At 38.6% G+C, this 26,835-nt stretch overlaps 1 protein-coding gene across 1 annotated transcript in view; it reads right to left on the reverse strand.

Annotated features, from left to right (window-relative positions):
* The window catches only part of ctnna2 (catenin (cadherin-associated protein), alpha 2), a 338,846-nt gene that overhangs the window by 93,751 nt on the left and 218,260 nt on the right, over positions 1-26,835 (reverse strand). The window contains exon 8 of the mRNA XM_005945770.3: positions 9,503-9,583. Coding sequence (XP_005945832.1) covers positions 9,503-9,583 — 81 coding nt within the window. The remainder of the gene's footprint in view (positions 1-9,502; positions 9,584-26,835) is intronic.

Here is a 26,835-nt window from a genome sequence, read left to right on the forward strand (position 1 = left end):
GGGCTTCTCTAAGCAACTGCATAGCACTCTGAAAATTTAAATAATTGATAACCGCAAAACAGGAGAAGGCTATAAGAAGGCTGCTTTATGCCTTTTGGAAATCAGGTCATCTTTTACTCACTTATTTATTGATAGCAACCGAAACTTTAACCAGGGGTGCTCAAAGCCACTATGTAGACAGTGTACTACAAGGAAGTGTACTAACAAAAGTATCCAACATGAAAAATGGTGCTTGTCTTGCTCTAAGCATTTGTGCTCTGTGTGAAGTCAGGTTTTCCTGTGCTCCGCAGTGTGTTACAGCGCCACATCGCTAGTCTGTCCTAAAACCGGAGCAGATGAATTCTGATTGGCATCTCTTTATTCTTCTAAGCCCAGCCTAATTACCTCTAGTTACTCAATGAGGAGGCAAGCAGAAGTAGTGCATGGTGAATGGTAACTGTGCTGCAACCCTAAATACATAGTTTTGGTTACACATTATCCATTATGAACCTTTATTGAGCTGTTTCGTTTTTACTTAATATCGTAAAGCTTATCTACTGTGTGTCTCATCCAAAATTCTACAACATATGCAGTGGCTAACTAACCTAGTTTGCTACATTGATTAGTAGCATTTCAATCATTAATGTCACATACTGAAAATGCACATTATTAGCAAGTGTAATGAGAAGAGTGGTGCCACATTTGGAGAAGGAAAAGTAGGAAAAAAGGCAGGCTGCAGTCTGATTACAAAGTTGTGATGATTTGCTACAAACAGGGTCTGCTTTAGCCATGTTTCACTGGGGCATGATCAAGACTCATTAGTCATTGGAGTTAGTGGAGTAACCACTATAAACAAACTTATAGGGTTCTAAAACAAGATAAAATGCAGCAGAAGTAAGGATTCAAATAGAACGGACTGGCAGTTTTATTGGGCTCTTCTAGCTTTAACTGTGCAAAGCACTCAACACAAGTGACATTTTACGGCATTTTACCTTTAATCCACACAAATGGCCAATTTAAATTCTCCAGTTAACCTAGCATACATGTGTTTTGACTATGGGGGGGAAAAAAAAGAAGAAAAGGTTCATTTTCCAATCAGTCCGGAGGTTGTGCTCTCAGGAACCTTTTTAGGTTGCTAAAAGGCTCCTTCGAACTACTGTTGCCGTGTTTCCAACACATACGGACTATTTTCTTGTCTGTCTCCGACTCTCTTTTCTGCTCTCTGTCTCTCGACTATATCCATCTCTTTCTGTTCTGTACCTGCAGGTCTGTGTGCACGCACACAAAGCAGCAACAGTGGACAGAATGAAGACTAGTCTTCAGTTGCAAAAACCCAGCAATGCGGCACCTTCCAGCAGCGTTGTGCAAATGTGTAGACACGTAATTTTAGTGCTATAGAATGTCGTCAATATTAAACAATCAGACACTTATATTTTATTTCTCCCATTCACTGCTTTGTTTTCATTAATGCCACTGGTTCTCTTCTTTCCCTTTTTACTTCTCCTGCTCACATTCTCTGTCTGTTTCACTGCCTTTCGCTTTCTCTGACATGAAATCTCTCTGGACTTCATCACTGGTGTAATAAAGAAAGAAAAAACACGCAACGCCTCTTCGATGTATTTCTGACCTATATTTTTATATTTTCTTTTTTTCCCCCCATTCTTTTTTCTTTCTTGTGCCTGCACTCAGTTGCAGGAGTTTTAAATATGTCACTTTTATCTGTCTTCAAGTAAAACCAATCAGCCTCTAGCCCTACCAAAGACTTTCTCAGGGTAGGTTCCTTTTGCCCTGAAAATAGCCCTGAAGGTCCTAAAGTGGAAGCTTTTCACACATAGATTTTTGGGCCACCCAAAAAGCATCTTATAGTTCTTAAAATAGAAAACAGGATATTGATGTCTAGATTTTTTTTATCTTTCTATTTATGTACTTGGACATTTTCTGCATTGTACTCAAATGTAATCAAAGCAGGGACATTCATACAACATGGATTTAGGATTATGTTGATGTGTAAAAACACAGCTTGATGTACAATCATTCACTGACTGATTAAGTAAAGCTGCTTATTATTTCTTGCATGTATGCATGTAGACATGACCAAGACAACCTACTGAAGTTCAAACCCAGCATCAGAAAGGAGAAGAAAGGTCATTTTATTGACCTTAAACATGACATGGTTGATGGGGCCAGATGAGCTTCTCTAAGAATCTCAGAAACTGCTGAACTACAGAGGTTTATTCACACAGTTATCTCTTGGTTTTATAGAGAATGTTCTGAAAAGGTGAGCAGCAGTTCTCTGGGCCAAAATGCTTTATTGATGCCAGAGGTCATAGGAGAATGGCCTAAATGCTTTGAGCTGACCAGATATGCAAAAGAGCATTTCTAAACTTCAATGGCCTACAGTAGCAGAAAACCACACTAGGTGCCACTTCTGTCAGCTACAAAAGCTACAATTCACATAGGCCCACCAAAAACAAACAAACAACAAAAACGGCCTTATCCAATGAGTCTTAAGTTTTGCTGTGACATTCATATTGTAGGTTCAGACTTTGGCATAAATATCATGAATCCATTCTGTCTTATATGAACAATTTAGGCTGCTGGTGGTGGCATGATGGTGTCAGGTAGGGCTGGGCTATATCATACCGTTCACAGTAATACCGGTGTAATTTTGGGCAACGATAGGAAAATGAAATATCGCAATAGAATATGGGTAAAACGCGCATGCGCAGTGCCTATGTTTCCATACGCACCTGGCGGAGACGCAGAATGAGAAGAGCGAAAGCGGATCGTTAAATGAAAAGGATGAACCAGAATTGGTTTGTAAAAATGCTGCAACTTCAGTGGTGTGGAACTGGTTTAGCTTTCGTCCGTCAGATACACAACAAAGCACTACTTTTGGTAGAGCATGCTAGCGGGCCGTCGTTATTACCGTTATTATTATTTTTCTGAAAATGTGCCTTATGTATGAATTCTGGTTGTGTTTACTGACCTCGAAACGATTTTATGTCGTACACAAAAGTCTGTCAAATGTTTTAGTACGACTTTGCTAAGCTACGAACCCGCACCGCTTGATGGATTGTCGGAGCATTACGGCTATCGTAGGCAGGCGCCTCGCGGAGTGATACGTACTGCTTCAACATAATATTATTGTGTTGTGTGTGTATAGCCTCTTTTTAAGTTTTGGGGATATTATACATGGTTATGCTGAGGATATGTCGGCCAATTTTCACTGGAAATGCCTTTTGGTTCAACTGTCAGCAAGGATTTTGCATTTGCACTGTTAAATTTTTATATAACTTTAATGCACATAAAAAACAGCTGCTTGTTTAAGTGAAAATACATTGATGGGGTTTATTGCACTAATAAGGTTGTGGAGTTGTAAAGTATTTTGTCTAGTGTCAATTATATCATCAATTATATTGTTATCGCAAGTTTTCAAATGTATATCGTGATAAATATTTTTGGTCATATTGCCCTGCTCTAGTGTCAGGGATATTATCTTATCTCAGTATGATCTAACTTAGCATCTTTTACATGCTACAGCGTACCTGAGTACTGTTGACCACATTCATTACTGATGGTTGCTTCCATTAGGATAACATGCCATGTCACAAACATCAAACCATCTCAAACTAGTTTCTTGAACATGACAATGAGTTCCCTGTACTCAAATGGCCTCCACAGTCACGGATCTCTATCCAATAGAGCATCTGAATCCAGGCTACAAAGAATTAAAGCAACTCTGAACATGGTAGTACACCCTGATACTAGCAAGTTTAACCTAATAAAGTGGCTGGTGACCATATACAATTGTATAAACGAATCCGAAAAATATGTGTTTTGCAGCCCCCCAAGAGGAATCTTCACTACCATAGCTAATGAAACTTGAATACTTGAACACTTTGCAAAAAAAAAAAAAAAAACGGATCAAAGGGATTCAAAAATAATTTGGAAATTGTTAGTCTAAACAAAGAGTTACAGCTGACAAGATTCGTGCCAGCTGTTTCTCCTTAACATGAAAACCCTAAACAATTAAAAAACAGCTGCACCAATCAACAATCTAATAGCAAAAATGGAAATGATTTCAACAACCCAAAGCAGACAGAGAGGAGGGGGACGGAGTGAAAAAAAACTAAATTTGTGAGGCAAAATATGCGAGGCAGTTGTGCTATAGGGAATCCTGGAATCAGCCATCAGTCAAAAAATGGCCCAGAGAGATGACTTGACAGATGCATCCATTACAGACAAGATGACAGGAGGTACAACACATGGCTCATTTCCAATGGCTTTTTTGGTCTGGCTATCAAGTGAATGTTAATAAAGAGAGAGAAAAAAACCAACTCAGAATTATACTATAGTTTAAAGGGTTGATGAGTGTTGTTATTTATATTTTTTACATACACGCTTCTTCATGCCTGCCTTATATAAAGTCCACTCACCCTCCTATTTCAAGCAAAACATGTCTTTTCAATTGTTTTGCTTGCTTCGTTGATTACAGGTACGGAGAAAACAATGTCTCCATCAACTCGCTCAGTGTGAAACACACAGAAAGGAAAAGGGGGGAGTTTACCTATAACTATTGGATGGCAACTGATGTGCTTGAACTAAGTTCTTTGTGGAAATGTGTTTTACATCTGTGGAGTAGGTGCACATTTCACACATATTCTGAAGTGAATAAAGCACTCCACACTCTTCTCTGTTCAAGAGGCCAAATGACTACTTTCTCCCAGGGTCCTCAGTTTGCTTCCTGTGCACCTATCCCAACCTTAGTTTTTTAAAGATAGTCAAACGATCACAGATGAAATAAGATTGATATATCCAACTGTAATAAGAAACCGTTTACTTGTGCACTGAGGCAAACAGGCCTCTAATTTAAATGCAATAACTTACTTTTAGTGCATTCGTGCAGAACACAAATGCAGGCTGACTTGGTAAACTCAAAACTAGGGGCATTATAAAAGACCCAATGATTTAAGAGCTTTTGGGTTTGCTGCAAATCTTTATACATTTATTATAATCTAACATTTTCCCCCTATTTCACAAAATATTTCCCCATATATGTCTGAAAGTGGCCAAGCCTTAAAGTGACATGCTGTTTACCTCCAGCTCTGAACAGTAGTGGCACAGAACAAATAATTACAGTGTTTTTGTCATGAAAAAGTCAAGTGAGTGCTTTAAAACGTGTATTTAATATTATAAAGAAATGATGGCTTGTTTATGAATAAGCTGAACTTTAGAAATGACCACTCTCCTAAACAAATGCCAGTTTGGATTGCTAATTTTCAAGCTTGAGTTGATGGGCTAATTATTGTGCTTCAGAATACTCGAATCACTCATTAGCCCACTTGACATTTTATTTTTCTAATCTGTTAAGAAGCCTCAAGGTCAAAGCTCAGTTAGTTTTATGTTACATTTTAATTGCATTTAAATGTTCTAATGGAGTTCCATTTACTTTCTCTTTTGCATGAGCATCATAAGTGAGTAGTAAAGCAATTTGTTTCACACTTGTGGAAAAAAATACAAACAAGACATAGCAGCAGTGGCTTCTTAATTATACCAAGTGTACTTTGATTAAAACAGTGAATAAGAACAATAAGGCTGGTTCTACGAGAACATAAGGATTTACTCTGTATTGGAGCAAAGTGAAAACCACAGCACAAATAAGATTACTTGATGTGCCGAGCAAAACCTTACAAGGACCTTTCTTAACATATTATATATTAGTTTACCGTGGACGCAATTAATTTGTTAACCAGCAAATTGTGTCTTAAATTACAGTAAGCATTACTCTCAATAAACAGTGTTCATTGCAATATTGCAGCTGTGCGTCATCTGCTCTTTGTTAGGTAAGGTACTGACTTTTTATGAGGAAGCAGTTTTATGTAAAGTTGCCTTCTAAACAACAACTTGTGATCTGATTTTGTCAAGAAATAAAAGTGTGTGCACAGGTGGTTTTCTTAGTCAGACTGCCTACATGTTTGCCTTTTTTAAGGGGTGTTGGTGACTGCAAATTTTCCCATATGGAAAAGAAATAGAAAAAACTTATAAAAGACTTGCATAAGATGTAGCTTACTTTATATAATGAATCATATCAGGCTTATATTATTTACTCATGAAAGTGGCCACTTTCTCATTACTTTCATATATTGTTTTAGTAAGTATCCAGAACATACAAATTTCATTTATATAAATTTTCAAGGGATCTTATATCTGTTTTCACTCTTGTATGCTTTTCATACAAGTTTCACACAACACAGATACAAACTTTATAAGATTTATATATATCTCTTCCATATGGGTTAATACAGTACTCTACTCTGCTGAGGGCCACAGATGAGCCTCAAAAGTGCCTACAGCATAGGCTTGTGGTGAAAAAGGAGTACATTAGCTCCTCAAACTACTTATATAATTATATAATTCTATTAATTTGTGTAAATTAAAGAGCATACCATATTTATTGCAGTCGATTAATTTGAGCTGTTGCTCACCACCGACTACTCATCTCTTGCGTACAAATGTGTATTTCTGCAGAATTTGAAGAAATTCTTTTAACTTGTCAAGCAATATTGTGTTTAAGAGAATAGGATGAAGGTCACACTGACCCTGACCACCAAAATGTTTTCGGTTCGTCGCTAAGTACAAGTGTTTGTGACATGACTGAAAAATATTCCCTGAAGAGATGCTGCAATCTTCTACCAACTCCAACTACGGGCATCATTCATACTGAGGCGTTACAATAACAATAACTTGACTGCACACTTCACTGAAGGTCTCTCATAAGAAGATACAAAAAACTGAAACTCTGTGAATAAAGACCAACTGTGTAATCATTGGGAATGGAATAACAGGGAACCAGGCTGCAATTTTGAGTCATAAAGGCCAGCTCTATGTTTGTTGGTGCATTTCTCAGTTTCCCTTTTTGAATGAAAAGCAAAAAATATATATAAAATGTTGGCAATTGAACATTTTGTTAACATTTGTTTAATGCTGTGAGGTTAAGCCGCACTGCATTTCCTCTACCAGACTAGAAAGCATCGCAAGAGTTTATTCTTTCCAAGAAAACAAAATCAGGGCGGAAAAGATATCAGCTGAATTGTCCACGGATAAGAAACAGCTTATGATTGCTATCTATGTGTACACAACAGCATGAAAGAGAAAACAATGTCGCATGTCTCTGGTGGTGTTGTTGCACAGCATGTTTGGTCTTACCTGCTCCACTTTTAGAAATGCTGTCTGTCATCTGTGCTTGTCTGCTCTGCTATTTGATCCCTCCTTTACACAATGGAGATGTCGCAAACTTGGATGCTCAAATGCAAAACCGTGCTCCTCCCCTCAGGAAGGTCTTGTGTCTCTACACGGTGCCACTGACTTGCTAAAGTCAACATGTGTTTTGTTGACATAATTACAGTATCACAGCACTATGTAATGCCTGCAAGTGTGCTGCAAGTTTGCCCTCCCATCTTAACTCAAAGCTCAAACACACCGCCCATTCTGTCAAGCCAACCCCTGAGTCAATAGAACATCCTGTCAGAGTGAATACCGCCTGCCAGCCTGTCAGGCAGCCCCACCAAAAGCCCAATGGGAGGGAGAGTTATAGCCTCCCATCTGGAATGATCCTCTGGGTCTTCAGAGGTCAGGAAAGACAAAGCCGTAGCTCGTTTGTGCAGGAAGCTGCTACAGTCGATTTCCAAGAAGTGCCAGATGTGACGGTGGAAAAACGGAATATTGAACACAACTGATGTTCTGATTTTTTTTAATTATTTTTTTATTTTATTTTTTTTTTGGGGGGGGGATGGGGCAAGAAGATGGTTCAACTGCACTCAAGTCTGCACTTCAGTATAATTGATTAGGACTGAAAGAGTAGCTCTAAAGCACACTGCAGTCACAGTATTACATCAACAGACACCTGTGTGCACTCATTAAGTATTGTCGTGTCTTGGCTGTTTTTTTCCTCTGCGTAAGATCCAGCAGTGGAAAGCCAGATTAATCTTGTCTGTAGTGAAGATGAGAAAGAAACCAGCATTGCTTCTGAGTTCTGACACTTTGTATCACAGCAGGAATCGTGTACTTATTCACCACCAGAAGGTAGCTTCAGAAATCTTTTTTTGTTTTTTAATCCAGATTCAGGATACAATATCAGAATTGAATGCTATATATGTGGCCTGATATTAATTTTATTCATTACAATTCTTGTCAGTTGTTAGTTCAAGATGTGCAGCCAACCCAAATAAGAGGAAATCTCAAAGCAGTTTGAAAACAAAACCACTGGCAGAAAAGTGAATGATGCTGGCAGAGCTGGAGTGCCCCAGACTAAAGGTATCATTAGCTATCAAAGATTGCGGCACATAGGGTCAGCAGATGGCAGGTATTGCTTGGTCTGAGTCTTAAAGGTGGCTCTGTCTGCTCTAAAGCTACATGAACACTTTTCTGTTGTTTCCCTATTAGAAGTGACCTGTCTAGGGTCAGATAGAGCACCGTCTCAAATGAATCCCCACGACCACTGATGCTGCTTATCACGATTAGGTGGCAGAGGGGCTCGGTCAATAACAATTATTGGTCCTGTTTGTTACAGATGCAATGATATGATATACAATTATATGCATATTGCCGGTCCATCCAGTGTTTACAACCCTGCATCGGCAAAGAGATATATGCTACCGCTGGCCTATATTAGCTGCATTGCTAATTGCCAAAATCTTTTTTTTTCTTTGTTTGTGTAAAGGTTAATCCATCAGTAAGTTATTTATTTACAATTGTATTTTTAATGCTGAAATATAATTATTGTTGTTATCTATTAATTTTCAGATTAGAGTTCTATAACAAAAAAAAAGAAAAGCAGAAAAAATAGTAAATCACAGCATTATTTTTTGACCAAGATGCCAAATTATTGAGTTATTTACTTGCATTCCTGAACACAAATATTGGTTTCAGTGGTTGAATGTTATTAATTTCTGACTTCTCAGAGAAGCTTAAATTTGGGTATTAAAATGTGAATTTGGTTTTTTTTTTTGCCTGACAAATTAAAACAATTTGAAGTTTAAATACATTTTTGTCAGTTTTTGTGACAAGTGGTCTCATAAAGTTAAGTGCTGTATATATACATACATAACTGTTTGGCATTTGTCTTCATTTCTACACAAAGCCAACGAAAAACCATCAAACGAATATTGTTCCTATGTGCCATACTTATAAGCTTAATTAGCTCAATTCCATATTTAGTATATGCCTGCTATGAACAATCATGAAAGTATGAAGTCAACTTCAATAAATAAATTCTCTAATAAATACACTATGTGATGCTCTTTGAGAAACATTTGCCAAATATGTAACTTAGAAAAATACATAACTGTGACCTGATCTTTTGAAATAGCACTGAGATGAACTGGAATATTGCTGGTATTTCTCTTTTTATAGTGGCAGTAAAAAAAATAAATAGTGAAGGTCATTGTTAGAGGTGTATTAATTAAAAAAAAAAACAGTTTTCATCAGCAGTAGATCTGAGACGTTGCGGGCAAGGACTCACCTGTCTTCGCAGGTCCCTGGTCTTTTTGGTCATTTTGTCAATGGCTGAGTTCAGGGGGTCACCTTTCTCTTTTCTGCCAGTCTGTAAAAACAAAAACAAAAAAGTAGAAACAGGTTAGTGGAGTTCCAGTGCACAATATAATACATCTTACAGTTCTTGTGAGTTTTTCAGTTCTTTCTCACTTTTTTGGTATATTCAGTGCAGATTGTAAATACTGAAAACACGCTTCCCCACAAAATCATTTGCCAACATTACAAGAGGTCATTAATCTGAGTGGAGTCAGTGAAAACAGATCAGAAAATGTGTGTAATGTCACCAGCAACTAGCCTATCTGGCATGTGTTACTTTAGTTGTTGCCAGTGCCCCTGTGCGCTGCACTTCCTGTCAGTGCCAACTCCTACTGCTGGCTTTAGGAGGGTGTAGACTTCACCTGATACACGCAGAGTCACAAGCTGCTTCATTTCACCTGACTGTGGGGAGTTTCACTGAACAAGCAGTGCAGAGCTTCTTGCTGTTTTAGACTTCCATGCTTTCCAGTAACAAGCAAACCAATCAACTAGTTAAAGTTGCTAAGCTACTATGACTCAATATGCCAACTGTGTTCATCGAAAAACGTGGTTAAGCAAGCCGCTCCACCTTCAGTTACATGTCACTGCTTGTTCATTTAGAGCATTAACCGTTTTTGCTTAGAAAGGCATTTTTGGGTAAATGCATACAGCGAATGTCCAGTTTTTCTCTCAGATTCTCAATGGCAGCTTGGTTTGGAAGTTATTATGATTAAAATAAATAAAGGTTATTGCTTTATTAAAAATATGCACTCAACAGGTGTCACTAAAAGAATAAGAAACAAACTTATTCCAAGTAACAATTGGGAAATGAAGAAAAACATAAATGTTCCTTAAAAGTGAAGAATTTCGTGTTTTTAATACCTTTCAATCAGCTATTATGTGGAGTCAAAAGCCATCACTCTTTAAACTAAAAGAACAAATATTCATTCATGGTAATTACTATGCCCCTTTATTTTGACAACTGACAAATGAGAAAAAAATGTGTCTCGCGTTTGAAACCTGTCCTGTTGTTTACTGAATGGTGTGATTCATGCTGTATGCAAACAAGTTAACAGGAGAAAAACAAAACAAAGCCAAATTTGTTTGTAGAAATCCTTCACACGGCTCCTTTTATTCACATTTTTTTGTCAAGTTATTAAAAAAAAAAAGAGGGGTTAGCAGGATGATCAACAGATTGTAAGACATAGTCATCTTGTCAAAGCAACACCAGCGTAAAATATTATTTGTATTGTTGCCAGGCAACCATCTGACAGTTCTGCCCAGCATCAAGGCCCAAATTATCCTTGAAGGAAAACGTACACGTGATCACATGAAGTTCAATTCATTTATGTCTGCTTCATAAGAGGATTTTGGGGGGAAAAAACACTGACCACTCCAGCACAAAATGAGTCAAATAAAAAAGGGCTACTTTGATTGTACTGCTCCACGAGACTGCCTCCTTATCTCAGCGTTGCTTTTTTTGCCCTTTTGATAACTAAGTGGAGCATAATGCCACCCATCGACAAACAAACATGTAATGAATTAAAGGAAAACCTGAACCCTTGGATCTTGCAGTGAGGGGACCCAGTGGTTCTATTATGCTGTGGAGGGTATTTCCTCAGTCTGAGTCCTTTATTTTATGATGAAACAGTTTGATTTAGATGGGAGTGGTGTCTTTAAGGATGACAATGCCTCTTCCATAGGGCACTGGGGCTGGGGTAGAGAGGTGGTCACTTAATGGTTTGATGTGACTTGTAGGCTTTAAAATCACCAGAGTGCAACTCAATTTTGAAACAAAGTATCAGTTAACTGGAAGCTATTTGCATCAATGTGGTGACCAGAGACCACCACAGACAGTGAATGACACTCAGACTTTAAGCATCTAGGCAACTGGTTTGTGGAATATCGACAAGCAACCAACTTCAAGGGAATGCGCAACGTGCGAATGAATGTGCAACCAATTGTGCAAGTCTCAAGTCTGTCAACTTAAAGGCCTCTTAAAGGCAACAGAAAGCTTTCCAGCACTTCAGGTGTAGGCAGCAGATTTCTAAGCCAAGATTTTAGTTTCTACCTGCTGATTTATAGTTTACAGACAGATAAATTTGAAAAATACTGGTGGCCACCAGTGCTCAGGTCCTTAGTCTCCTAATAGAGGAACACTTGGTATACTGAGGTCAAGGTCACTGAAATTCAAACTGAGACTGTAAGTAGATGCATCTATGGTTTGATTTTTAAAATCCTATGTTGTCTCATTCTCGTTACATATTTTAAAAAACTGCAAACCTCTGGTACAATTGGTCCTGTCCCATGTCTATAAATTCTAAATCTACATATATAGAATCTTTTTTTCTAGAGAGACTTTAGTTTAAGAGGCTTATAGAATCAATGCAAACAGCACTGAAGCTGTTCGGGTGGCTAACAGTAGCTCAGACACTTACAAAGATAACTTGACTTTAGTATTCTCTTTACTGTGTCAACTCAGCGTTTATATCCAGGGAAGTAAAAAAGCTCACATCAGACACTCACCCCACGATAAACTGCTCTCAAGGTAAACACTGATTCTTATTTTCAGTGGCTATCGGGTTATAAAATTATAGTTTAGTTACAATACGGCCTCCTTTGCTGAACAACAGGGGAACCGAAAGAAGACAGATATTAGGAACCTATGCACTGGAAGCACAACGGGGCAGTACACGAGCTCTGGTAGCTATTTTAGTGTAGTTATGTTACATTTGTAGTGAGCAGGCACCATGCGCTGGAAGTTAAAAGCAACTTGTGCGACTCAAATTCTTTTCTCCAGGCCTCACAGAAGACTTGACATTCAGGAATATACCAACTTGAAGACAAACAACCATGATCATGTAGTGTTTTCTTTTTGGGATTTGTCAGACTCAAAGTTCAACATGTATTTTTGTTGTGGACACGTGCTATTGAGCAGCGGTCCCCAACCCCCGGGCCTCGGACGGGTACCGGTCCGTGATTCGTTTTGTACCGGGCCGCGAGAGTTGAGGCTCAGGTGTGAAATGTGTGGTTTTCAGGGTTTTTATCGGTTTTCAGCGTTATTTTGTTATCGTTTTTATCGTTAACTCAGTTTTCCTGGGTCTTTTCACGTGTGTTATGAATAAATCTTCTTTTTTTCGGTACTGGTATAGTTTTATTTTGTTGTATTTATCCGCGACACCTTAAAGGCCGGTCAGTGGCGCAAAAAAGGTTGGGGACCGCTGCTATGGAGAGTTCACATATCTGTGAGCCAACTGATGTGTTTATAGCCAAACAAACATAATTCCCAGTATGATTTTCTGTCTAATCTATCACCTGCTCTTAGCCAAAGGTTTTTGTTCATATAGATGTTAAGCTTAAAAAAAAAAAAAGAGTAATTTATGTCCAAGCTTAGACTATAGTTAGTCTCTTTCTTATCAAACAGCAATCACACAATGCTGCATTCTGGAGTTTTGCAGTGCAATATCTGAAACTGACAAGAAGCAAACTGGCACATATAATTTTATCATCATGTTTGAGATTCACTTCTATCTGGCCCTAACCTGGCTATGTGACGTGCTTGCAGTTTTATTATATTTGCAAATATTGCTCTGAAAATGGCTTTTAACCAGTTTTCTGATTGATATAAGGGGAGGGGAGGAAATGAAGACAGCAGAGTTTCCTTCTATTACTAGACCCTTACACGTGCCCTCACGTTTTCATGTTAATGTACAGAGAAGAGGACACGACAGCATTAGTCATTGTTTTGCCTGAAGAGCCTAATGTGTCATTAAGGCTCCAGAGGGACGTGCAGGATTATAAATGCACACCATCAAAAATAAAAAGGCGTTTAACTGGAGCCTTTCTAAGGACACTTCAAAAATATTTGTATTATAATACATTAACAGACAAACTGAAGTGAAAGAGAAACATCATCATGGTGCAAATAATGTAAACGCCCTCGCTAAACAGTCATCTGATGAACAGGCACACTGATAAACCAAACCATGTTATTTACTAGAACTGGAAATCTCAGATGTTTTATTGCTCAGATCTCTGAACTGTTTAATCTGAGTAAAGAAGATTGAAACAGAACAGTGATGTCAGGTAAAGGGACGAAAATCTAAACGCGCATATTTGAGCTCTTACTGACAGCTAAGCAGCAGCAGAGTATTTTCTTAAGGCTCCTACAGCGTTTTGTGTGATCTTGAATCTTCAAGACGGATGCAGCAACGACACTTTTGACAACTACAATAAGTGAAAAAGACCATTACTGAAAATATGTGTCCCTTATCCTTTAATTACTCTTCCGCTTTAATATGTCAAAGCTTCCTCAACTTGAGATGAAAAATTTATTGCTCATGTTTTCTGAAAAACATAAAACACCCAATTAAAAAGACTACGCATGAATTCCTCATCACAAACTTTATATACAAGGCGGTCCCACGATGATGAATCATAGGTTAGCAGATGTGTTGGGCTCATACTCAGCTCAGTTCAGTCAAAACTGCGACCTTTGCTATGTGCGTGCATACGAGTGTTTAAAACCGCCTGAGTCACAATATGGGATTTATGTATCTACTGTGTTTATCTGAAAATCTATTTGACTTTTCTCCATTCTCGTCCAGGTGTGCCCTGTAGTGTAGGCAACAGTGCACATTCACGACCATTAAAAGCTTGACAACGCATTTGGATGTTGATTGAATTGTCGCCAATATAGCAACATTGATTGCTTAGTTTTTGACCGCCACATAATGAAATGTGCATGTTTGGTTTTCTGGTAAACACAATTCCCCATGGTGCTTTGGCAACAATGTTCCCAACTGTCCCCCATCCATTATTCTGCACCCCCTGGTGTGCACTCATTCATTCTCTGTTGGTGAGAGGAGGACAGAAATAAGCATCTAGTGTATGTGGGGTAGTGGAGGCAGAGCAAGTGGAGTTATTCTTTCCAGCTCCAGAAGACTATGGTTATGTGTTCTGGTGGAAAGGCTGAGAGCTGCAAGCATGTTCACTCTTGCTGGCTTTTTCACAGTAAGTGTGTAATTGAGTAGTGCAGTGCACCACAAATGTTTCAGAGCACTGCCTGACCTTCAACGCTGTTACAAAGGAATAAGACATATATGGTAGCAAGAAAAAGCTTTTTTTCTAATCTCCGCTGAATTCTTATAAAATGTGGATTGATCATACCCAGTCAAGCACAGTGTTACTAAACATCATAACACACACACCGCTGTGCTCTAATGCCTTTATTAAACACACTGGATTAGAAACTCATAGCACGTCCTTTCACCACAGTTTTCCTCTTTCACTATAAACCTCATTCACATTTCTGACATGGATTGATTGAACACCCCCTCTTCAGGCGCTTAAAAAAGTAAATTGTCTCTAAACCATGCATCGTGTTCGTAAAATGTTTTTATCCTCATTTTTTCCCAATTGTTGCCTTTTTTAGGAAGTTGTAGATGTTTCTATTGGTGTCTTCTATTTGACTCTAAAGCGTGCTACTGGTGTGGGCTTTGTATGATGCCCACTCTCTGATGAGACAATTTGTCTCATTAATGCTCTTCAGTTCATGCTGAGACACAATAAGACAATTTGTCTCACCACAGACAGGCTGCTTTTGCAAACTTTTGCACTTTCACACACCTGATAATGCCTCTTCTAAAATCCCTTGAAAGTTACAGCGATTGAGACATGACTCACACAAACCAATCCAATTTTCAGAGCAAAGACAGACATTGAAAGTACATGCATTGCTAAAGTTTATTTATAAGGACTCATAATTCCAATCTGATATCCTTAAATCCAAGACTCTACGTAGAAGATGTTAGCACTGAGGCTAACACCTGGTCAACACCTGGACTCTATTTGTTATGCAACTGAGACATAGAAGAAGTTTCATGTGCATTATATGTCTAATCAGGAAACCTTTGGCTATACTTAAGTCTAAGATAAGGGTGAGATCACAGCTGTAATAGCATCATATAAGCCGAATAACGCATGAAAGGATGTGACAGACTTTCCTTTTTTTTATGTTACTTTGAAATGTTAAAAAAAAGATGCAAGGCTGAAATTTGACTGTATGTATTTATATCACATACAGAGGTCTACTGCATGCATTTGTAAGTTAATGTTTTTGGCAGAATTGAGGGAAAATACATTTTATGTTGTTGGTCTTTGATTTCCTGAGGCCAAACTGTTGTGTATGTTTATTTTATGACATTTTTTGAGCAATAACTGAATAAATGACCAAAGCTTTTATTCTAGGAAACAAAGAAATGAGCAGACATAAAGAAAATGCAGGTGGTCAATAGTTTCCAAAGCCATTCAAAAAGACAGGGTGACTGCATTCACGTATTAAATGAACTACATAGTTTTTCTTGTTTGTTCTCTGCTCCTCCCTTCAAACAAATGCAATAAAAAAAACTAAAATGACAATGGAAAAAGAATCCCAAACTCGATGGCTGGTGAAAGAGATGAGGATTGAATATGGTAATTCATAGGCAATAACATGGCAAATCAAAGGAATGGGAAGATGAATCAGAGGGAAGAAAATAGAAGTCAGGTGGAAGGGGTGGGGGCATTAGGCATTGTGTCTCATTGTCTCCCAAGATCAATGTGTTAAATGATATCAATTCCGGCTCCTTGTCAATTCAATTAGGCAGGAGCGAGAGGTACAATTACTGTCCAATGTGGTTACACTGTCTGCAGCAGGCTTAAAGGGGGAGGCGAGCTGATAATGAGGGGGTGAGAAAATGTTTTGTGTCTGCGAGAGCCAGGGGTGGGGGATGATAATAGTGGTAACATGTTGGTCGGGTTACCAGCATATAATGGGTAGCTCGATCCTCATTAAGATAAGTTGTGCTCCCTCAGCCGTAGTGCCACAGATGGGCCAATTTGACTTGTTCTCATTAAGTGCATCTTAAAGAGGTGCAGCGGCAGCTATCAGATAGTTTGATTACAGGATACCCAAAAAGAAAACACGCTACAATGCCGACAGCTAAAAAAGGATACTTCGAGATCAGTCGTTCCGATTAGAATTTTCTTTTTACTCGTTTTAAATGAGATGATAGAGCTATGCTGTGCAGAAAAAGATCTCATATCATAATCTCATTAAAGTCTCTAAACTCGCATTAAACTACTAGGTACATAATACAGGCAAAATTCAGTCCTGAAGCACATCAGTAAATATTAACAGTCTGCATGTGACCATATATTTTCAAATGTCTCTGCAACCAGGCTCAAACAGGTCAGTTACCTGAAAATTGTTCTGGGGGGGTTAAAGGTCAACCAAAAAAGTTAGGAGCATATGTGAAGGTGGTATGCCCTTTTGTTATACCGTTCATCCATCACCTGCTGCTTATCATGCAGACCGTGGAACCTATCCGAGTTTATCACAAGGCTAACGCATAGAGACAGACAGACAGGCGACCGTTCGCATATTGACACCACAGGTAAATTGGAGTGAATAATTCAGCCGCTTTTCTTTAGAAAATGAGGGAAACATTGTCTGCAATCATGTTTCTTATGCATATGAAAAGACATAGCTCTTGTCATTAAACTGTAGTCTAGTTTTTTTCTATTATGCAGTTTTGTTGTTGGCCCATTGAAAAAAATGTGCATTAGAGGTTTTTATCTTATTCAGGCATATAATGTGGACAAAGGTCTTTATATAAAATGTTCCTGAAATTCTAATATGCAAGCAAATTGTTGTCATGTGGAAAAAAACAACAACAAAAAAACCCCAAAATGTTTTAGAATTTCTGATGCATTAATTCAGATGAAGGATGAGTCATATTGTTATTTCTTTGTCAGTTTTTTTCCATTTGAATGTTTTCTCTTTTTTTTTTTTTTAAATTACAAGTTGTACATTTCAAATTATGTCCTAGAAAAGCTCTGACTAAATAAACAACATAATGAAGAAAGTTCAGTACACAAAAAAGACAGACAGGGAAAAAAATTGGACCAAGAAAAAACTGAAAATATGGATAGTCAATAAAAGTTTATCCTATGCAAAGTAGGTAGTAGTAGAAGTCTGCCCCCACAGTTCAGTCAGAAGGAAAGTGGCTGTTTGTGTTCCCACCACTGCAGGTTGGTGAGCTGCATTGCACAACATACATAATTTCAATGATACTGACTGGACACATTTTATTTACTCCCTGTCTTGCAGAAATTTTACATGCTTCAGCTATTCTTGTGACAGTCTCAGGTAAGTTTTTTTTTTCTACACTAACTGATGCTGAAATGATACCAAATTGAAATAAAAAAGGAAAAGAAAGACTTGCTGGAAGCTCTGATTAATAGATGAGCTGCACACTAAGTGATGTCTGTAAAGACAAGCGCATAGGTTCAAACACTAACCTGTCTTTTTTTTCTTTTTTAATAAATGAGGCTTAATGAATTCAATAATGACCCAAGGCAGCAGCTCTTAGTCCTTGAATCCCTGTCGGCTTCATGTTACCCATTATCTGTTATGTTTCACTAATTATACACATCAGTTATCATTTTGAGGAGGGTCTACACAATGCTTAGGTAAATTACTGTCTCATCTATAATTAATTTTATTTTAGATTAACAAAAAATCTGGCTCATACAGTTGCTTAACCAATTACTTATGATTAAACAAAGGGTTTTTTGTCACGCTCTTGATGAGCATGTCAGATAAATGGTCAATGATCAAATTCAGTACAATACTAAACAGTAAACACACACACACACACACTTCATAAACCATTTGCTTTGGGAGAATGAAGCAGTGAGTAAAGTTCTCATTCTAACCCTTTGGGCAGACAGTACGAGACTCCCAACCTGTCATGCAGTCCTTATATGAGAGCTTCAAGTCTCTTCTCCTCTCACATGGTTAACCATAGTATCTATAACTGTGCTGTTTTATCTTGGCAGTCTCTTGTCAGTTACAGTTAATGCAGCCTAGAAGGGCACTGCCTGAGGAGGAGCTGGAGTGCCTTCTGGCGCAAGCCCTCTTATGTTTAATGGTTGATGCCGTTTGCTTACTCCTCTCATTACACTGGCTCATGTTTAGACTGTGGGCCTGTCACTGGCTATTAGCATCTGTGGTCAAGCAGGCTGTGCATGAGAGGAAGCATCTGGCTTATCATCAAGTGCATCGTAAGTATGAAATGAACAGTTTGTCTGGGATGGAGCAAACACAGAAGGAAGTATTAACGCCCTGTGTGAAAGGCTAAATGTTAATTGTTTGATGGATGCTACACACACACTAAATTCAGAGACTTCATGAAGAACTACAGAGCTCAACAAAGTTTTTTTTAAAGCTAAATTCACTAGAGCTCCCAGGCTTGTCTCCATAAATGATTGCTGCATTGTTATTCCTTTGAAAAGACACACTAAAAATACACACTGACACAGAGAAATGAGGATGACATGCAGCAAAGGGCACAAGCTGGTATGCATCTTAAACCACTCGGGGCATGAGGACAATCCTCAGTTTAACACTGCACAGCCTAGCTTTTTAAGGTACACAAATAACATTGTAACTTGATGTAAATGAAAATTCGGGGTCAGGGAAGCAAAAACACAACAAAGACAGAGGTGGCGCCATTAAAAAAACAAAAACAAACACGCAGAGGCAGGAAAGAAAGGATATCTGGTTGCGAGTTTATTACCTCGCTGTGCACTTTGTTCGACAGCCAGATGTGAACAAAGCACATTAAAATAAAGAGTGTAAACACATAAACTGATTTGGTTTTAAGGAACACACATTAGGGGTATGTATGATTGAATGAATCTATTACAAGTTCAACCAAGCTAATAAACTGATAGTCATAAGCTTGTTCTAGAAAATTCAGACCTTATGTGGCCTTTACAGCCATAGTCTACAGATGCCATTAAGATTTTATTATCCATTTCCATTTAGTCAGATGCAGTCCAACGACACTGTGAAGCTCTGAACTATCACTGTCCATTTTCCCAAAAAAAGTCAGTCAGCGGCTGAGCTGGTAACAGGAAAGGTGATGTCAAATTATAACATGGGTTGTTGAGGGCTCTGAAGTGAATAAAATACTTATGACATCCTGGCAAGATCTACCCAGCATGGGAAGATATTGGACTCTTGTGTTGTTTCCAAAAAGGTTTGCCTATTTGAAAAGACATGTATGTCTATGTACAGTGTGAAATGCCCTCTTCAAAACACAACCGCCCCAAAAAAGGAAAAAAGGAAACAAGTAGAAGCAGTGGAACGTTGAGGGTTAAATATTCAGTGCGTTGGGCCGTAAGCCAAGGTTTTAGGTGCATAGTTTCAGGAGAATAAGAAAAGGAGTGAGGGGAAATGTCTGGTTATCAGACAGAAAGAGAGAGAGTAGGGAATAAAAAAGTCTAGTCCTGCAGCAGCAGTATGGGGAGCTAGAGCAATGCTGCCTGCAGCCTCCCTGAACTGAATAGCAAGTAGTTTTGCGAGGGAGGGACTGAAGGAAGGGCAGCAGGAGAGAAGAGAAGGAAGGGAGGGAGAGGCTGAGAATAGGTTAGAGAGGGTGAGAAAATAAGAGAGCGGTGCGATATCTCTGAGAGCAAGGCTGTGGTAAAGAGAAAAAAAGCGAGTCAATGGGGTGAGAAGAAGGTTTGAGTATCATTGATGTACTTTTGTTTCACTGCAGAGCTGAAAAAGTCAATTTATCACACACACACGCACACTTACCTATACATGCATACACAACCGTGATGTGGCTGTCTGGAAGTACGTGGGTTTGTTTTTTTTACTGTTGTTTTTTTTTTTTTAGTTTTAAGCTTCCAACGTAAAACCAATACTACAGAGCAGCTAGAACACCCACAACACAGCGCTATAGGTCGGTCCGGTTCAAGGACCTGTTATTAATACCTCAATACATAACCCAGTTTCATCATAAATTTCCTTTCCTGCATTGCATCATTCCATTCTTCACTCCTCCATAGTAAATCAGACCAAACAATGGTGAATTAAATTGCAAATCAGGCTCTAGTCTCTGTCAAAATCCCACTACCACTAGGTTTGCCTATGGCTATCATGTAATACAGACATATTCCAGTTACAGCTACTTTTAACATAAGAGTTCTGAGAATATATGATACTACAAAACAGAGATTAGTATAAGACTGTATACTGGAAATGCAGGGTATAGGTACCAAGTCAATGGAAAAAAGTGCAATGGCAGAGAAATAAGGAAGCAGATTGTTGTGTCTAGACATTGTCCACCGTCACACTTGCTGATGGCCTCGTTCTGCTCACCTTTCCCAACTTTCAAACCCACCATTCTGTGACCTTTTAAATATACAGTGTCGAGTACAGGATGACAAGTTGAAGAGGTAGCTCCAGAAACCTGAAGTGACTGACGTGAAAACAAGTTTTTTCAAACGCAGATGTGTTTGGTTTCCATTCCATCACTCACACGTTTGCTCAAACAAATGAGCCGCATAGGTAAAGTGAAGGTACAGTTGGGGAAAGAATTACTTGGATCCCCTGCAGTCTCCAATTTTAATCAGAGTTTAATTTTAATAGAAAGAGACAGAATATCAACCAAAAATCCAAAAATCACACAAAAGTTATAAATTGATTTGCATGTCATTTAGCGAAATAAGCATTTGATCTTCCAGCAATGCATGACTTGGTACTTGGTAGAGAAAGCCATCCTGGCAAGCACAGCGGTGACATGGTTTCTGAGTTTCTGCAAAGAGGAGTGGGCCAAAATCCCTCCTGAGATGTGTGCAAACCTGGTGACCGACTACAAGAAACATCCTTACTTTTATGTAATGTGTGTTTCATTCTGGGTTTTTGATTGATATTCTAATCATTTCTTTGTAAGTGATCAAACTTACAATTTCAGCAGGGGATCAAGTAATTATTCCCCTCCGCTGTTAGGTAAGAGAGGCGGGTGCGTCGGTGAGTGGTGCTGGGTAATTCAGGTGACACAGCAGCCAAAGAAAAACACTCAGGTTACACAACAACAATTCTCCAGAGCCAGCTGCTCTTTGCCTTCAGTGTAAAATTGGTGGTTAGCAAGGGACACAGAGTGATATGCACATTTTTGTGAACCAGGCTAATGATGACTCAAACTGCTCCTGTGGGTGCACTGCAGCACCGTAGGTGGCACTAATCAGGGATTAGGACAGTTTGGAAAAACAGGGGGAAGAAAAGGAAAAAAAGAAAAAGAAAGAACGGCCTCAGGTCTGACAGCAGATCAAATACAAACTAGCTAATGATAGTGTGATAATACAGACATACCAACTGCTATTGCATCTGAGTCTGCTGTTGAGACAGTAACTGTGTAAATATAAACCGATACACTGTATAGAGCAAGACAACAGGGTGTTTCCTTGCTGTAATGATTGAGCAAGCAACAACTTCAAAGATCGCAAAAGCTGGCTGCACTGGTGGAATGATTATCTCTCCCACTGTCCTTTAATGTAGGCTTTGTGAGTCTAGCCAGGCACCAGAGCAAGCCACTAACAGAGTTGTTGCTATTAGCTGCAAGAAATAAAAAAAGAAGATAAAAAAATAAAAATAAAAACAGTAAAGCCACAGAATATCCAGACATGATATAACTGCACTGTGTGAGGACGGATTGGGGGAAAGGACTTACTGTCATGGTGGGTGTTTAGAGATTGATGTCTTTTCAGAGGACATCCATTCTCTTCCTTAAGCTGACTTATAAAATGTATTCCTACAATGGTTACAGTTGTTGGAGCCCAACCACTATTTTCAGGAAATGATATGTAGACATCACCCTTGAAAATATTGGCCGTCATTTATCAAAGCGTCTTGGAAATGGCACAGATTCAAACACTCGGAGAGACATATGAACCTCTCTAGAGCTGATTTATTAAACTGTCGCACAACATCTAAATGAGCACTGATGTGATCACAGACTGATAAATTGATTCAGCTGTGGAAACAAGGGCATTCTGCACCAGTCTTTTATTTACATATGATGGACCTTTATTTATGTGAGCTTGGCAACTCTTTGTCTATAAAAACATTGGCTTTGTGCAGCAAAGACATCACTTCCTCCATGGTTAAAGAAAGAAAACGTCATAGCAAATGGTGTGAATGGAGCCCATGGTCCATATCTCCATAGGTTTGATTACGCTTTCAGTGTAGAATGTCATTTTTGGACAATGCTGCATATTTCAGCCTCTTTTTTCCAAACCCAATACCACCTAAATTATACTTAATATATGCAACAAGAGGCTTATAATCTCTGTGAAGCCTAATTAACTTTTTTTTTGTTAAGTACAGTTTCTGGTCAAAGTCACAATATTGATTTCATTATATTTAAGAAGTCTGTAAAGTAGAGACCTTTCACATATTTAAACAGACAATAAGGATAGGTATGCAGGTTATTTATTTATTTATTCTAAAATTGTATTAAAACAGTTCAGCAAACTGTCAAGCAATAAGTTGTGGTAGCTTGGGAGAGGCCAAATAGGAACTTTCTGAGCATAACATAGAGGGTGAAGTGTGCCCCTGGGCTGGTCAGACTTATTTTCAATGCTGTGACAGGGTCAGGTCTCTGTTGTGGGTTATCATCTTAATTATGCATGGCCCGTCTGGTAGACAAGGCTCTGGTGCAGGTGGGCAGCTGCGAGAGCCTGGAATTGATAGAAGAACGACTCGATGAATCACGCCGATACCGAGACGGCTTGGTTCGAGTGGTTGATGATGCTGGGCTAGTGTTTCGTAAAGGTCAGCGTGCTCGCATATAGGTGTTTGCATATTAAAATGACTCCCTAAAACCGAAGGTCTTTAACTTTGAATTCATTTAATCTTTAGTGGGTTGTCAACGGGTACATGGCTTTGTAAATAAATGGTGATTTTGATTCTCTTACAGACATCTAGGGTTGACATTACTGAGCGGGAGAAAGTCAATCATGCAAAACATTTTTAAGCAGTTAGACAGTGTGCACAAGACACGAATAAATGCACGCGAGCACAGAGACGGCGGAGAGGAAGCGAGGCTGTGAATTTTTCTTCTTGTCAGAGGATTTAGCTGCCATTGTCTGCTGCCAGAGACAGCACTCTGCATATTAATCAAGGGTGCAGTTTTGAATCCACTGGTCTTATGATGTGATAACTATTGTATTTTTTCCTTCTATTGAGTGGGGCTTGAGGGGGGGGGGGGGGTGTCAGCAGGTAATGTCACATTGCACAGATCTGCCATACTCTCTAGATATCTGTACATTGTGCTTGTGGTTGGTATACATCATGTCATGATTGCTGGAAGATGAGAAATTATGTTGGCTTCTAAGGGTTGAGTGGTGCAATAAATTTGACACAAAGCACATTAACAGGACAGAACTAACATTTTGATAGTGCACAATACAAATCATTACTGCTGAATTTAATAGTTTTAGTCAGGCAAGATACGTGAGATTGCAGTATTCACTTGCAACGTTTCGAAAGTCCTTTTATCCAAATGTGTGTTATCAAGTGTACATAAGAGGAAAATAAGGTCAAGGTGAGGTGAGGTGAGTGACATAATGCAACATGAAAAAAACCAAACAATTTTTATGGTGTTTTAAGGCTAAAACAGCTGAATAAGTATGTTAAAAAACACTTGTATTGAAACTAAAATGAATAAAACTCGTAAACCAGACAAAAATCAAAGAATTAACTTCCAGTCTTGCTTTCACGTGGTGAGTCTGCCTGTGTGTACATCATCACGGAGATGCATACAGTCTTGGAAGTACCTACTTTAGCGGGAACCATCACACACAGCATTCTGGGATACTTGGCAAGTGTTTACAGTATGTTTACCTGTCTGTCTGTGGACAGATATTATCAGCAAGAGGTAGATGTTCTTCCATCTAATCCAAGCTTTAGGCTATGTTTTGCTGCTTTTTTTGGACTGTTTTGTTGTCGGCCAACTTCAAAGAGAGAAAATAATAATGGCAGATTTAGCCATTTTCATGTTGTTTTGGCACATCACTCTGGACATAGTTCACTAAATAAATGACCAATTAGCAGACTAGACACAGGTAGTTTCACTATGAAAACAATGTTTAATGGTAGATGGCCTAATACAGACGTAATCTGAGCCATTTTCTTAACAGTTGCAATTGTTGGCGACTGTGGGGGTTTTTTATGCGTGTGTATGTGTTTTTATGGTGTGCAAAATGTCAGTTTGGCAGCTGTACCTGTCTGTCTATCTGCAAGTGGACAAATTTAGTCACCTCAACAGAGCTCCAATTGTGTAAATTCATTCAGCATATTTAACCTGACATCACAATAAAGGCAGAGATCTAAGATCAATATGGTCAAAGAATTTATCGTCCCAGTTGTTGTCTACTTTATAAATATTATCCATGTTAAACCAGTAGCTGTTTTCATCTAAAAAGATTCACGTCAATTAGGGCTTTGTAACAAGGCTACAATAATTGTTTTCAAATTGTAATCACATTTTTTCTCCCCCTGGATAAATGATAGCTTTATAACTTCAGGTGCAACACAGCTGAGGAGAATAATAAAATACTTGCACTGCTTACAAGACAGTGCACATTAAGAGCATAGAGGCAATTCGATTCACCTATGGATTGTGAGTGCTAGAGGCTACATCTAAAGCGCTGTTATCCACATTAATAATCAGTTGCAGCATAGATAGAGCGCACTAATTTCTCTGCTCCTGCTGTCTGAGTTTTGACACCAGTCTGATGTCTCCAGAGTGTGGCTTACTAATGTTTGCTTCCCTGCAGGTACAGATATACTGAGTGAAGTGGATTCTGCACACATTTCAATTGACTGTGGTAACTTGATTTATGACTGATATATACTATGTAAAACATATGAGAAAAAAATAAATAAATAACCAGAGAGACAACGAGATAAATATCCCCACACATCCATACACTCATACAAACGTGCACAACAGCAATGGTGTCATTTGCTCCACATGTCAACAACTGTTACACTCTGACCCCTGAAATAAAATCCCTGTGATATAAAATCCAACGTCAATTTACACCTACCAGTGAAATAGATCTATACCTTGATACAATTATGACAACTGCTGTTTGAAACAAAGGGGTTATCTATCAAACATTCCCCCATTGTGGTTTGTATAAGCTAATTTTGACTTCACAAGAGGTCGACACAGCGAATGGCTCCGTTTGTTTGGAATGACCCCCAATGGATTTGTGTCTCCTCCAGGGATCGAACAAGGGATCTTTCACTGGACAGATAAATGTGTGGACAACTACACTTTAGAGCCACTAATGCAGTTTGTATAGTCAACCTTTTATTTGCCTTGACCAGAGTATTGTTTATAAACTCGAACGTTGGAAATTCATAAATTACAATTTTCATTAGTCATCATCGCCCATACTAAGAAAGGAAAAGAATCCCTTTCTAAACAGACACCTTTTATTGGTTCTTGCCGCCTACAATAAATTACATTTCCACCTAAAATATTTCAAGAACAAGATTTAGCAAATCAAGTAAAACTGTGCAAAATGATTAGTAAAGACTTCCCAGTAAAGACGCACTTAACAAGCCTGGTGTTTAATATAGCCTAAAATGTTATTTTATATTGGAAAAGAAATTTGAGTGGTAGATGAATAAAGTTATCACCCTGACATAACATGAAAACAGTACACACACCAGCTCGTGCACGCAGCCACACAAGCACACTCAAATACTTGAGTGCAAGATTACAGTGTTTAACTACTAAGCTGATGTCTGTGTAATTTTATCAAGTGCAGAAGTGTAGAAGATCACCTAACTTAGCCCAATGTGACCCTGACTGTGTCCTGTGCTGCCTGTGACTAAGCAGTGAGTGGCAGTAAAGGCTTAAGATGACATTATCTTCAGATCTTCAGTCTTTGAAGAAAGAAAAAAAACATTAAAAACACATGAAAGAGCCACTCTGTAACTGACACTGTTGTTTGGTGACATGTTCTTTCACTGTAATCACCAGAGCAAGTGTAGTTTGCACTGAAACAACTCTGACTGCATTTTTAATCGTGGAGCTGCTCTTTGTTGGGCAGGCATCACACTCGGAGCACACGATTTTATGTTAACACCGTTTTGCTGGTTTGAAAATCAGTTAGGAATAACGGCCTAATAGTACAAACCTTTAGTCTTCACAATAAAAATTTCTGGGGATGTTTTTTCAATAAATGTACAGGGAGTGCAGAATTATTAGGCAAGTTGTATTTTTGAGGAATAATTTTATTATTGAACAACAACCATGTTCTCAATGAACCCAAAGAACTCATTAATATCAAAGCTGAATGTTTTTGGAAGTAGTTTTTAGTTTGTTTTTAGTTTTAGCTATTTTAGGGGGATATCTGTGTGTGCAGGTG

Source organism: Haplochromis burtoni, unplaced genomic scaffold (genome assembly GCF_018398535.1).
Source record: "Haplochromis burtoni strain Fernald_Lab_line unplaced genomic scaffold, NCSU_Asbu1 Contig_302, whole genome shotgun sequence".
NCBI lineage: Eukaryota > Metazoa > Chordata > Actinopteri > Cichliformes > Cichlidae > Haplochromis > Haplochromis burtoni.